Raw genomic sequence first — 14,012 nt, 5'->3', positions numbered from 1 at the left:
ATTTTCTTCTACTCCTTCACCTACAACTGCATTCCAGTCGCCGATGACTATTAGATTTTCGTCCCCCTTTACATACTGCATTACCCTTTCAAAATCCACTAAATGTGTAAACCTAAATAAACTTGAAAAGTCCGCAGCTCGTGGTCGTGCGGTAGCGTTCTCGCTTCCCACGCCCGGGCTCCCGGGTTCGATTCCCGGCGGGGTCAGGCATTTTCTCTCCCTCGTGGTGACTGGGTGTTGTGTGATGTCCTTAGGTTAGTTAGGTTTAAGTAGTTCTAAGTTCTAGGGGACTGATGACCATAGCTGTTATGTCCCATAGTGCTCAGAGCCATTTGAACCATTTTTGAAACTTGAAAACAGGTGCATAACCACTAAATTCGTCACCTACGGCTACGATAATTGTATGTTAATAGGAAGGAGACATTTAAAGATGTATAGTTATAATCCTACGACTAACACACACAGTTCCATCACCAATCATCTAACTGGAGACCAATGGCAGCAAATACACATCAGCGTAAGTTATTATCCGAAAAATCCTCTAAAGTACGCTGCAAAATACTTATCACGTACGAATTCAAGCGTGAGCAGATAACCCAAACTAACTTCAGTAACAATTTATCATGAAACAACCAACTATCAATGTGAGTGGGTAAGAGGCATGTACCTAGAGAATGCTTTGGCCGCCAAGAAAGGACGGAGAAGTGACTTAATAGGTAGTGGGCGGAAGGAGGGGTGAAGAAGGGAGAAAAAAGAGAGTTATCATAACCGCACAGGCACAAGACAGATTGTAATAGACACCCATCAACCCACAATTAAAAATGCTGTGCCATTAATATCAGAACAAGCAGAGACCCGAATAATCACGATGCTTTATCGAGAAAGCAAACGTCAATACTGAAAAGCCCTCCCCACTCACACGCTAAATGCGCACGAAAACACCGATAACGCTGAAGTACTCGCCTTGGTTGATGCTGAAGGGGTTATCACGATCCATATATATGCTTCATCAGTCTCCAAAATAACTGGTTTACACAGACAGTCTACAGAACGACAGAAAAACAATGAATACCAGAAGGTATAACTCAAATAAAAACCATTAAATGAATGCCGGGAGTACCTCTAACTGTGTTGTCAGCACTCCAACCGTCAACTGCCACATGACAGGAGAAGCATTTAAAATACAGCGTCCAAAGATATGAGTCAGCGAATACTCAAAGAAGTCGGTCGACATCAAACAGTGAAAGTTTGTTTGACTACACCCCGTTTTTGGATTTCATTCTCTTACCTAAATATGTCAGTTACGATATTCCTTGTACACGGCTTTGTTTTCGATTACTGATGTCGATAATGAGACACTAGCAGTCTCCGGAACAAATCTGCCGGGGCCCTTAACAACACCACCAGCAAAATCTCGATGTGACAACTACTGCCAGTCCGGTTAACGCTGTTGATTTATCTAATCCCGAAAATGCAGAAAGTAATTAAGTGCTCTACTTCCATTGTATCTATGGCTTTAACGTCATTGGATGACTTTCCTCCATCATTGCTTGAACTGAAAACTCAGAAGAACCCTATCACAGGTAGTGGAAAAAGTTTCATGACCCTTTGGATAAGCATGGCATGAGGCGTTTCCAACGTGAATTCTGCTACCGCCTCGCTGGTTGTAAAACGGAGCCAATGGAGGACTAGATGTCCGCCTCCTCCAACATAAGTCAAGATGGGCTGTTGTTTGAGCTCTGAGGCACTCCACAGTGAAGACCAACCATCCCACCCACATGGTGAATGGCTGAATTTACGACACCCTCAGTATGGTGGAAACCCTGGCCGATGCATCTGAGGCTCAGAATCAACTGCTCGTCCATGACCTTACGCCTGATGAACTTCAGGATGGAATGATATTCTGTTGGCTGCTGCTGCTCTCAGGCAATGATCATCTCTTACTACCCCTCACATTACATCTCACTAAGATGTCCATAGGATCCTCAAAAATGGTTCAAATGGATCTGAGCACTATGGGACTTAACATCTGAGGTCATCAGTCCCCTAGAATATAGAACTACTTAAACCTAACTAACCCAAGACCACCACACACATCCACGCCCGAGGCAGAATTCGAACCTGCGACCGTATCAGTCGCGCTGTTCTGGACTGAAGCGCCTAGAACCGCTCGTCCACCGCGGCCGGCCACAGGATCCTCCGGCGGAAGCATGGGCAGCAGGCTCCCAGTTCAGACAACATCTTAAATGAACACCTCCGTCAGCTCCCTCGCAAGCCGTTTACCCCCACAGCGGAAGCAGGCAAAACTGACTACCACCTCCAAGCCCTCAAAGGATGCTACAATCCTAACCTACAACAGGCCCGTTAGCCTTCTGAATGCCTGGCGAAGGTCCAAGAATCTTTGACCCTGAAAAGAATTTCCCAGCCTCTGGCGGCAGGGACGATTCAACCGGAACAGTTCAGTTTCAATTCCCACCTTATGGCCGAACTACAAGTTCTTAGGATCACAGAACACATCAGTAATGACTTTAACTCCACTATGTAGACGCCAGCGGTTTTCTTGGACTTGCAAAATGCTTATTTCAGGATTTGGAAGGACAATATCGTGTACAAAATGCTGACACAGACGACTATCCCCGACACCTCTATCAAGGTCGTAGATGATATCTTCCGTGACGGCACCTTCTTGGTTACTCAGCAGGGAAAACGCTCGAGCATATATCACATGTCCCCCTCAAGGCACTGTGTTGTCTCCCATCCTGTTTAACATTTGTGCTGATGACATGCCAGTCATCCCTCACTGCCAGTTGGTGCAATACGACGACGATACTGCGCTCTATACGATTGGATGCACACCGACTAGCTCATTCCTGGTCTCCAGAGACAGGAGGACGCAACAGTCACCTCATATCGTACGAACAAGATGGCCCTCAATGCCGTCAAAACTACGACGGTCTACTTCACCAAATGACGCCCTACCCTCCGCCACAACATCACGACTGTGGGCATTCTGGTACCGTAGTCCGCAGATACCAATAACCCAGGTGTCCAGATGAATAAAAAAGTGCTCTTCCATCGACATGCGAAATACGTCACTTATGAGGGACAGAAGCCAATAAAAGCGTTGTGCACGCTGTTCAACAGCAGGAAACTGACCTTGGACACCAAGCTCCGACATTAACACACGGTTTTTCACCCTTCCCTCACCTTTGGCTCCTCTGCGTGGGCCATTTTTAGTGCCTCTCATATGCGGACTCTCCAGCGCCTGCAGAATAAGGTGCTTACACAGTGTGCATGCTCTTCCACTCACGAGGACTTTTACTCTACACGAGGATACCAACATTGTCCCTCTAAAGGCGTCCATTCGAGAGAAGTCAATGGGCCTCTAAGCCGACCCCCTGTGCAACATGGTCAGTGGATTGCAACACTTTGGCTCCACGACTCCCCGGGGCAGCACCGCCGCGCTGTTCCTCTTACGGATTTGGACCGAGGCTAACGATAGCCAAGGTATGGGCACAAGTAATGCGTGTTTTAATCCGGCCACTCATTCTGTGAACTCCTTGGTGCGACCACGACTCTAATTACCTTTGCAGTAGTGTCAAATCTTATCAGTAACCTTGAACTTACACCGTCGGAGGATGGTCTTGGACTTCAAGTCCTACCGCCACACCTTCTACGTCCAGTACAATGAAGTTATTGTAAGATAGAAAAACATTACTCCGCCACCAAGATACTATGACAGATCTACACCGGTGATGCTGTACCACAACCAGCAAAAAAAGAAAAAAGAAAAGGGATCAGTCTCTAGTGGCGGACACTCACCTGAAGATCGTGAAGATGGCTGAACGGTACCCATCCGAAATATTGTGGCAATAAGTCAACATGATCCGGCTGCAATCCCAAGACCTCACAGAATAGGCAGTAAGGCGTTTGCTTGTGTATTCTGAGAAAGCGTGACATTTCTATAGTGCCTGTGTACATCAGAACACAGATGTGCGCGCTCGCGCGCCCACGTATATATATATATATATATATATATATATATATATATATATATATATATATATATATGTGTGTGTGTGTGTGTGTGTGTGTGTGTGTGTGTGTGTGTGTGCGTGAGAGAGAAAGATAGCTTAATTGAAAAACAGATAACATGTAGCTCATGTAAATCTCTGTGCAGATGGTAGTTGAGAGGTAAGGAACTCATTACCTGTTGCAGGCGTATCCTCCCACAAACGCCCTGCAGAAAGCTGACATCGTGGTGTGGTCAGACGAGGACTGCCAGCAGGCGTACTCGGACTACGACTACCAGCCGCTGCCGTCCAACATCTGCGCCGGACTGCCACAGGGCGGCAGAGGCCAGTGTAACGTGAGTCATCTACTTTTCCTTCCACCGACTTCCCCTACAACATTATGCGGCGTGCCTGGCATTAAACAGTGACTCTCTTAGTATTTTCAGAGTTTTCCAAATCATTTGGGAAATGTAGAAATATTCCACGCATTCCAGTGACTTCTTGGTTGGTACCATTTCCCTACACTGCTACAAACAAACTTATGGTTGGATTTTCGACGAAATAGACACTCGGTATGTACTACTCCTTAGTCATCAGGACCGTTTGTGGCGAGTTAAGCGATGACTACGCAGCAACGGTATTGTGACTGCTACTTATTAAAATAATTTGCTCTTGAGAACCATTCTATGCCATAGAGGAATTCTTGAACAGAAATAAATAATAAATTTTAAACGGCCATCATCAAGGCATATAGTTTTTCTTTTTTTTTCGTTTTTTCAGCAATTCCTTTTCTGTTGACACGTTCAACTTCATAAGATACATAATGAATACGGTCTATGGATTAGGAATTAACTAGCTGTAGTTGTATATGATGTCTCCCAGACTTAATGGAGCGTGTTATATCACCGTGTTCTACTACGGAAACTAATAAATCTTACATTTATCCGTGGAAACATATCAATACAGTGCGACCTCGTCACCACAAATATTTCGGTAATGGCTCAAGATATCGAACGAATAAACTTGCTCTCTGACCTTGTGTATTAGAGTGCCCTATTGCCACTACTGGGTATCTTCTTACAACATCGAGTGTCATGCTGCCCAACCTAAACATTTACACTGACACACTCTCATGTAGCCAACACCTCAAAACCAAATGTGTTGAAACATTTCTGGAAAAATTAAAATTACCTTAAATAAACAAAAAAGGACGTTTCCAGTGACTGTCTACTTTTGATTGCATTACAATCCGTACGTAATCGATAAATATGTGATATAAGACGTGGCATCCACAACGTGATTGAGCTCTTAAAAGTCAATATAACATGGAGAAAAACACGTATAATAAGTCACTTAAGTTACAAAGCAGCCCCTGAAAAAAGTCATAGTTCTACGTAACCTTAAAGAGAGTTAGTTTGCTTTGTGTCATCATAACAGTCTTCGCAGCTCGTGGTCTACTGGTTAGCACTATTGCTTCTAGATCGCGGGGTCCCAGGTAGGAGATTTTCTTAGTCGGGGACTGGATGTTTGTGTCATCCCAATGATTTTATCTCATCTTCATCGAGGCGCAAGTCGCTTAAATGATATCTAATAGAAATATTTTCATCAGTCGGCTGAATATAAGCAGATGAGATCTCCCAGACAATAATGCCACACCATAATTCCATTCCATCACAGTTGTGTAATTCTTGTTTTATCTGTTGACCCCAGACCATCTGATTAGGTTCTCAGAAAGTAACCGATAACAACAATAAAGCGAACTACAGCTTGTGCGGTTGCTGTTTGCGAGTCATTCTGTATGGGCAACTGCTGTGACATCCCAGTCACACACTATGTGATCAAATGGGCAACTGCTGTGACAACCCAATCACACACTATGTCATCAAAAGTGTCCGTACACCACCAAAAACATACGTTTTTCATATTAGATGCATTTTGCTGCCACCTAATGTGAGGTACTCCATATCAGCGACCTCAGTAGTCATTGGAAATCGTGATAAAGCAGAATGGGGCGCTCCCGGAAGTCACGGACTTAGAGCGTGGTCAGGTGACTGAGTGTCACTTGCGTCATACGTCTGTAAACGATATTCCCACACTCCTAAACATCCCTAGGTCCACTGTTTCCGATGTGGCAGTCAAGTGGAAACGTGAAGGGACACGTACAGCACAAAAGCGTATAGGCCGACCTCGTCTGTTGATTGACAGAGACCGCCCACACTTGAACAGGTTCATAATGTGTAATAAGCAGACATCTATCCAGACCATCGCACAGGAATTCCAAACTGCATCAGAATCCATTGCAAGTACTATGACATTTAGGCGGGAGGTGAGGAAACTTGTATTTCATGCTCGAGCGACTGCTCATAAGCCACACATCACGCCGGTGAATGGCAAACGATGCCTCGCTTGGGGTAAAGAGCGTAAACATTGAACGATTGAACAATGCAAAAACGGTGTGTGGAGTGACGAATCACGGTACGCAATATGGCGGTCCGATAGCAGGCTGTGGGTATGGCGAATTCCCGGTGAACATCATCTGTCAGCGTGTGTAGGGCCAACAGTAAAATTCGGAGGCGGTGCTGTTAAGGTGTGGTCGTGTTTTTCGTGGAGGGGGCTTCCTGCCCTTGTTGTTTTGGGTGACACTATCACAGCACAGGCCTACATTGATGTTTTAAGCACCTTCTTGCTTCCCGCTGTTGCAAAGCAATTCGGGGATGGCAACTGCATCTTTCAACAAGGTCGAGTGCCTGTTGATAATGTACTGCCTTTGGCGGAGTGGTTACACGACAATAACATCCCTGTAATGGACTGGTCTGCACAGAATCCTGAGCTGAATTCTGTAGAGCACCTTTGGGTCGTCTTTGGGATGTTTTGGAACGCCGACTTCCGTCCAGGCCTCACCGACTGACATCGATACCTCTCCTCAGTGCAGTACTCCTTGAAGAATCATCAAGGATAAGGGTAGGCCAACACCACATTGAATCCCAGCATTACCGATGAGGATCCACGAACTTGTAAGTCATTTTCAGCCAGGTTTCCGGATACCTCTGATCACATAGTGAATTCAATATCCATAAAACTCCTTCAAAAGAAAATTTAGTTATCAAAGAAGATTTTGTCATTAAAGTATGATAAAGTTAAATACACTAATGAAGCAGAAATTAACGATTTAACTGACTTTGGAAACGAGATTTTGGAAATACGTTGATGAGTAAAAACATTAAGAAAACGGCCCGTCGAAAAAGTAAATGCCACCTGGTACAGTCGCAGAAACGTGACGTGGTAATGGAAGTACATAAGCGGAGCAGAGACGAATGGAGAATCATTCTAACGATAACACGATCTGCAGATAGGAAAATGCAGTGACATAAGTGACTTTGGTGTATGACAGGTTGTTATCGATGGACAACTTTGAACGGGCATTTCGGAGTCGGCCAATCTGGTCTGCTGTTCAGGTGCCGCTGTGGTGACTATCGACGGGAAGTGACTGAAGGACAGTGAAGCCACGAATAAGCGATCACAGGATAAGCCTCATCACAAGAGTCCGCGTACATGGTTTAGCGGCTAGCGTTGCTGCCTCTGGGTTTTCTCCGCCCGCGGACTGGATATATATGTTGTCCTTATTTGATCATCATTCGGGAAAAGTGGCGCGACTGGACGGTGAAAAGATTGGGAATTTGTACGGGTGCTGATAACCAGACAGTTGAGCGCCCTACAAACCAAGTATCATCATCGTCATCATCATCATCACGGGACATGGAGATTAGAGGCTTGACCGCTTTGTAAAGCAGAATAGGTGGCGCTTTAAGGCAGATCTGATGACAGAGTACCATACTGACGCAGGTATTTCAGAGCAAACTGTTCATCGCATGTTGTTGCATGTGGGGTAGACGACACCCGCGTTCCTCCATGATGACCCAGTGACATCACCAGTTATGACTGTAGTGGTCTCGGGATCATCGAGATATCATAGTGGATCAATGGAAACGTATCACGTAGTCCAATATTGTTTCCTGTTACGCCAGGTCGCGACAGGCGTCTCCGTATACTCCGTCATCCAGGCGAATATCCGCTCGAACGTGCTCAGCACCACGGACGGAGGGAGGCAGAGCCAGTATTGTGCTATGGTGACATTCATCTGCTTCTGTGTTACCTATGGTACCGATCTATGGCATCATGGCAGTTGTGGACTACATAGACATTATTGAGGACCACCTGTGTCCATTCATGTCTGATGTCTTCCCCGACGATGATGGCATATTCCAGAAGGATAACAGTGCGTGTCACAAACCAGAATCGTTCTACAGTGGTTTGAATGGCGTGATAGTGAACTCGCTTTGACGTATAGGCCGCCAAATTCGCCTCATCTTAACACGACGGAACACACCTGGGACGCCCGCAAGACCTTGGCCCCTTGTTAATGGGAATTGCCTGACCTGTGTCTAGACATCTGGTCCCGCATACCTCCAGAATCTTAGCAGTAACTCATAGAATTCTTCTCACACAGAATCACAGCTACGTTGCATTCCAAAGGAAGAATGACACCCTATTAAGCATATTGTCATAATGATTTGGCTCATTCGCATAAGTTCATGAAGAAAGGGATACAAGTACGGGTAGATTTCTCTCTAATTCTTTGTGTTCTCAATAAATTACTTCAGATAATTTTTGAAAGGCTTTCTCCAAAAGAAGCATTGTTTGTACTTATCCGTCATTCCTCTTGAACTAACCGTGCGCTCTTTCTATAATGGTACCGCTGATGACTGTACTTTTTTAATACACTACAATGTAATTAAAATTGAAACCCATTCTCCTCGTCCTTCTTGCAGTATTCACACAATTTCTGAATCGCAGTCTTGCTCCTTTAATCGCATTACACTACTGCTGTTCATGCAACTTCTTGATTATTGTAATGTCTTTTGCAGGGAGATTCTGGGAGCCCTCTGATAGCAAATGGCTATCAAATCGGAATAGTCTCATGGTCCAGGAAACCTTGCGCTTCTAAAGGATCACCAGGAGTTTTCACAGAAGTTTCTTATTACGTGGACTGGATAAAAGAGAAGACGAGCAACTCTTCCACAGCTGACAAAATTTCATCAAGTTAGTCGAGACACACCTTAATATAAGTAACTGCGCTTTTATTTGGATTTAAAATGTGTAGAATGTTTTCAGTTGCTTAAAATAAAACGAGAGAGACCCGCTGTCAATGTCAATTACCTGTTTAGACAAGCTACATTCAAATATTCGGAATGTTGTTAAAACAATTAAATAAAATTTAGAAGTGTGGTTTTAATTGTTTATTAAAGGAATTAGCTGAAATTATTTCCGCATTACTAATTCATTTTCACGATCTTATGTGGTTGTATATCGACAACTGTTTTACAAATGTTACTCAAACATTAACAAAATCATAAATATTAGCTTGCGACCCCAAATTTACGTAAAGTGCTTGGCAATATTCGGTGATTTTTTTTATTATTATAGTCATCAGTGTTCAGTGCACGCGGAAAGTCAGACTCTCTTGAAAAATTACAATCGTGTTTGTGGTGATGCCACGCTTTCATGTCTTATAATACCTATGCTAAAGATGAAATGATTAAATTTCAGTATATGAAGATCAGTTACATTCCCAAAATATGCAAATGTGATAATTTCGTAATTCCAAAATCACGCAGAACGACAGCCCATGGGTAATAAATTTATTAAAATTCTAATTTATATCATTATATTCCTGAAAGTGCCAGCAAAAATTTTATATTAAATTATTTTAGGACTCAGTTGCATTGGAGAAGGTTTCGTTTGCGTAATGGACGGCTTTGTCACCAGTTCATTCTGAATACACTCCACAACAGATTGCATGTGATGAGATTTATAGATGTGTAGACCGTAAGCAATGTCAACTTATAAATAAATCAACCATTAATAGAGAACGCTTTAAGAGAATTAAAATTATATGTTCAGTTTACTGAAGCTGGGATATTTGCGGAAGCAACAGAAATAGTAATATATATTTTTATAAAAGTTACATTCTGTTCGTTGATAAGCGCATCAACTGAGAACGATTGGAGCGATTTGGCCGATTAAAAAAAAGTTCGCAACAGTCCGAATAATTATCCAACAACAACGTTATTTTCATTATTACATTTCATAAATATCCGTTATTGTATTATATATTTACCTTAAAAGAGTCACGGTCGAATATCGAGCAGGTTCGCTATTGGCACCGTCGGATCCAGATTATAAATTAATGGGCAATTCACCACAAGAAATGCATTGACGTTGTGCACACAACAGTTCATGAAAAGACCAACTGCGGAACAACTACAAATTTGTTTCTATCGTACAATTAATTGATCGCATTGTTCAAAATTTCACTGGACCGCTTGCCATCTGATTACCACAAATTGTATTTAGAGCCGATAAGACGCCTGCGGTAGAACACACGTTTCAATGGACCAATAACTGCTGAAGTCGTCATTTTTATCGTCAGTGAAAATCTGGAACCCCGCGATATCGTTCTACATCGCCGGAACGATCAGCTGCAGCGTTTCTACGAAACACCCCGATCATATGAAGCCTTACAACATCCCACCATGTTTTGGCAAGGTTAAGGCGGTTATCATTTTAAGATCAAGATTATAAATCCTTTTACAGGCGAATAGCAAATTTATATTTTTGTAAGGATATTAATTCATGTCAGTAACACAAACATTCATTTACAGGCGCTGAAACGAACAAAAAAGACAGTTCAATGACCTATTATTCATATCGACTGATAGCTCGTGATAATGAGAACAATCATAGCTTGAAATGTCTATTTCACCAGTATGCTGTCAATACGTACGTCAAAGTCGAAACAAAGCGATTGACAAACATCAGAGTGGACCAGACAAAACTCTGTTCCCAAAAGTATAATCACCTTCGAGATGTCATCAATGCTGACGAAAACGCACAGAACGTCATCCGAATAACGATTGCGACATATGCATCAGCACACTCAAGATGCCATGTCTTCTGTTCGCGCGGAATTCGCAGCAGATAGAAATTCGGCAAGAGCTATACCCTGGCCAATGATCCATCAGTCACCATGCCATCACTGCGAGAGTCTTGAAATCGCTGATTAATTTCATTGTGAAGCATCGCGTGATAGACGAGACACACTGCCGTGGAGTGGCAGAAACGCGTATTACCACACACGCATGCACATACACAGAGGCAGAAACGCTTATTACCACGCACACATACATATTTTTATTTGGTTGATTGAGAATATCAGACTGAATATAATCGACAATGTGATATCGGTGGAAATTTGCCATGGAGAAGAAGGTCCAGGTTTGTATGAGGTTGTTACTAAGACGTGGTTACTTTAAGTAATTATTCTCCGAGTATTGTCAACGGAAAATGTTCGAAGCGTTATCCACAGGCATTGCTAGAAGAAACCATCATCGGAAATGACAGTTATACACCGTATAGTTGCCGATCTACTGCAGACAATGGAAGATCAACAAATGTCGAAGTGAATTAACAGTACACTGAAGTTATAATCATTGGATTGTTCCGTATTTGCCATTACTCTCGAAGATAGGAAATAACAAAAAATATCATTTGGTTGACATAAAGTTATTCAATTGGTACTTAAATCTGGAACAAAATCGATCACATTCCAGGCACATAACACAATTCCAGTACTTCAGCATTGTAATGCTGATAGTATTCATCTCACACGTAAAATTTCCCATTGGCGTACTTCTGAATGTACTCCTCTTCTCACTGAATATTCCTGAATACTCGTATCCACAACAGATACAATCATCACTCAAAAATACCTTTCTTTTCTATTTTTGTTTGACAAACACATTTACTGAAATTTGTACAAGACAACATCTTCCGAGTCAGCTAGTATGTTAATAAATTTGAAAACAAAACAATAGCTACTGAATTAATAAGTAAACACTAAAAATTAAAAGAATGAAAGAAATTACGACATGACATATGAGATATATTAAGGGGGAAAAAAGTGGTGAATCAAAGCATTACTCAAAACTGTATATTTTACGTTAAATAGGAGCCACTGATTTAGATGGAAGATAAACACTAAGAAGGAAAATTTACACTTTCTGACAAAATAAGTGAAATACCAAGAAGGGAAAGAGGAAACGATACGAAACTTCACGTTTTGAGATTGTATCTGGCATTATTTCAGTGATCACAATATCGAAATAAATTTATAAGGACATAGCAGTGTAAGCACACTTATCATTATGACGCTGCAATCTCTCTGCCCTGGAACCATGCACTTATTTGGTTTGCAAAGGCACCATCCTTCTGAGGTAATTTGGCCCACAAAGGTTGTAACTGGTCCTTGAAATCCTTGACATGGGCATTAGTTGACGACCGAGCTGGTCCCACACGTCTTCTACTGGTGACTGATCTGGGCCAAGAAGTACCTCAACATCATGCAGACAGTTCATACACGCACGAGACATGTGAGGACGAAAAGTGTCCTGTTGAAAAATGGCACCACGATGGTGTCACAGGAGACGTGCCACATGATGCTGGATGTCAGTGACGTACCGTTGTGCCGTCAGAATTCCCTCAGTCTCTGCCAACGATGACCTGAGGTCATACCCGATGGCTCACCACACCATGACGCCAGGAATAACACTGCTGTGCCTCTCATCACTGAAAAAACCTGCGACGTCACACATCGGCAGTCCATTTTTCCATTCATGGCACACGTCCAAACGCAGCGTTTGAGCTGTGATGTTATTGGCACCCTATACGTGGTAGAGTAATTCCCTGTTCGACTGCTGCTGATCAGTGGTGTGTAATATCACAGAATATTGCAGGGGGTCCATTACTTGTTCTCGGATGGTAAAAGCAGATGGAAAGGTTTTACGATGTGCCTTGCGCACAATAGGGCGAACAGAACTTGTAATGATCAGATGTGGTCGACTGGAATCTTGACAAGGAAACTGCCTGTCCTCACGTTTCCATGCATTCCAACATCTGACCACTTTCACAATCGAAAGCACCGTAATTCTGAATACTACACGGTTCCCCCAGTCATCCAAATGGAGATCCACAATGGGACCCCTTACAAACTCTGTTGGGTGCTGCTAACGCTTTCCCACACGAGTACCTGACTTCTTCACGTTCTTCACAGTAATCCCTCAACGTGCTATGCTGTCCACATCTCTTATGTATCCTACCAAGCCTGGTAACAACACTAAACATGAACAACGCTAACGCTCTGAAGTGGCTGTTCTACCTGTCACTTAGAAATTTAACGGTAATCGTTAAGATATCCTTCGATGGTTCATACGTGTATGAAGTTACATTGACATCCAAGTAACAAATAATTGAAAATAAAAACATGCATCCTGCTAGAGAAGGGAATGAAGATTTAGGATGTCGCCCCGTCGACGACGAAATCATTACAGACGAAGTACTGGCTAGCATTGGGGAAGAATTGTGAAGGAAATAGATCGAATCCTTTTTATAGGAGCCTTTCCGACATGTAGGTAACCGATTTAGAAAAAGCCCGGAACAGAGATATCTGGACGGTTGGAGTGGTACTAAAATCCCTAGGAAAACTGTCCTGGTAAGGTGACAGAGCGTATCAGATTGACAGCAATAATGACTGTGTAAGGACGCAATATTATTAGGATGGCTTTGACCCGCGATATTGACGAGATTCTGGTATTTAGTATCTCGGCATCAGTACTGAAAACAATATGGACATCGACGGTTGATCGTGACCAAAATGATATTAGGCCACTGTTTTGTTGAATTTGAGGAAGAATAATGTGATTAACGGCGCTACAAACGTCTTTCAGGTCACAGACAAATTTATTAATGAATCACGTTGAATCCAGGAAAGCAACACCCGTACTTTCGAAACCTGTAGACTGAAATTACATCAACATAGCAGAAGCAACCCATTGTTGGTTCTATTATTGTACGTTTCTCTCAAAATTAAATTTAAAATATCTA

The 14,012-nt window shown here is 42.8% G+C and overlaps 1 protein-coding gene across 1 annotated transcript in view; it reads left to right on the top strand.

The window, feature by feature from the left end:
• LOC124613461 (acrosin-like) overlaps positions 1-14,012 on the top strand; it is a gene marked incomplete at its 3' end in the record, with an annotated part of 173,658 nt that overhangs the window by 25,725 nt on the left and 133,921 nt on the right. The window contains exon 3 of the mRNA XM_047142166.1: positions 4,220-4,369. Coding sequence (XP_046998122.1) covers positions 4,220-4,369 — 150 coding nt within the window. The remainder of the gene's footprint in view (positions 1-4,219; positions 4,370-14,012) is intronic.

The sequence above is a fragment of the Schistocerca americana genome, chromosome 4 (genome assembly GCF_021461395.2).
Source record: "Schistocerca americana isolate TAMUIC-IGC-003095 chromosome 4, iqSchAmer2.1, whole genome shotgun sequence".
In the NCBI taxonomy this organism is placed as follows: domain Eukaryota; kingdom Metazoa; phylum Arthropoda; class Insecta; order Orthoptera; family Acrididae; genus Schistocerca; species Schistocerca americana.
This window is presented reverse-complemented; position numbering and strand designations above follow the sequence as displayed.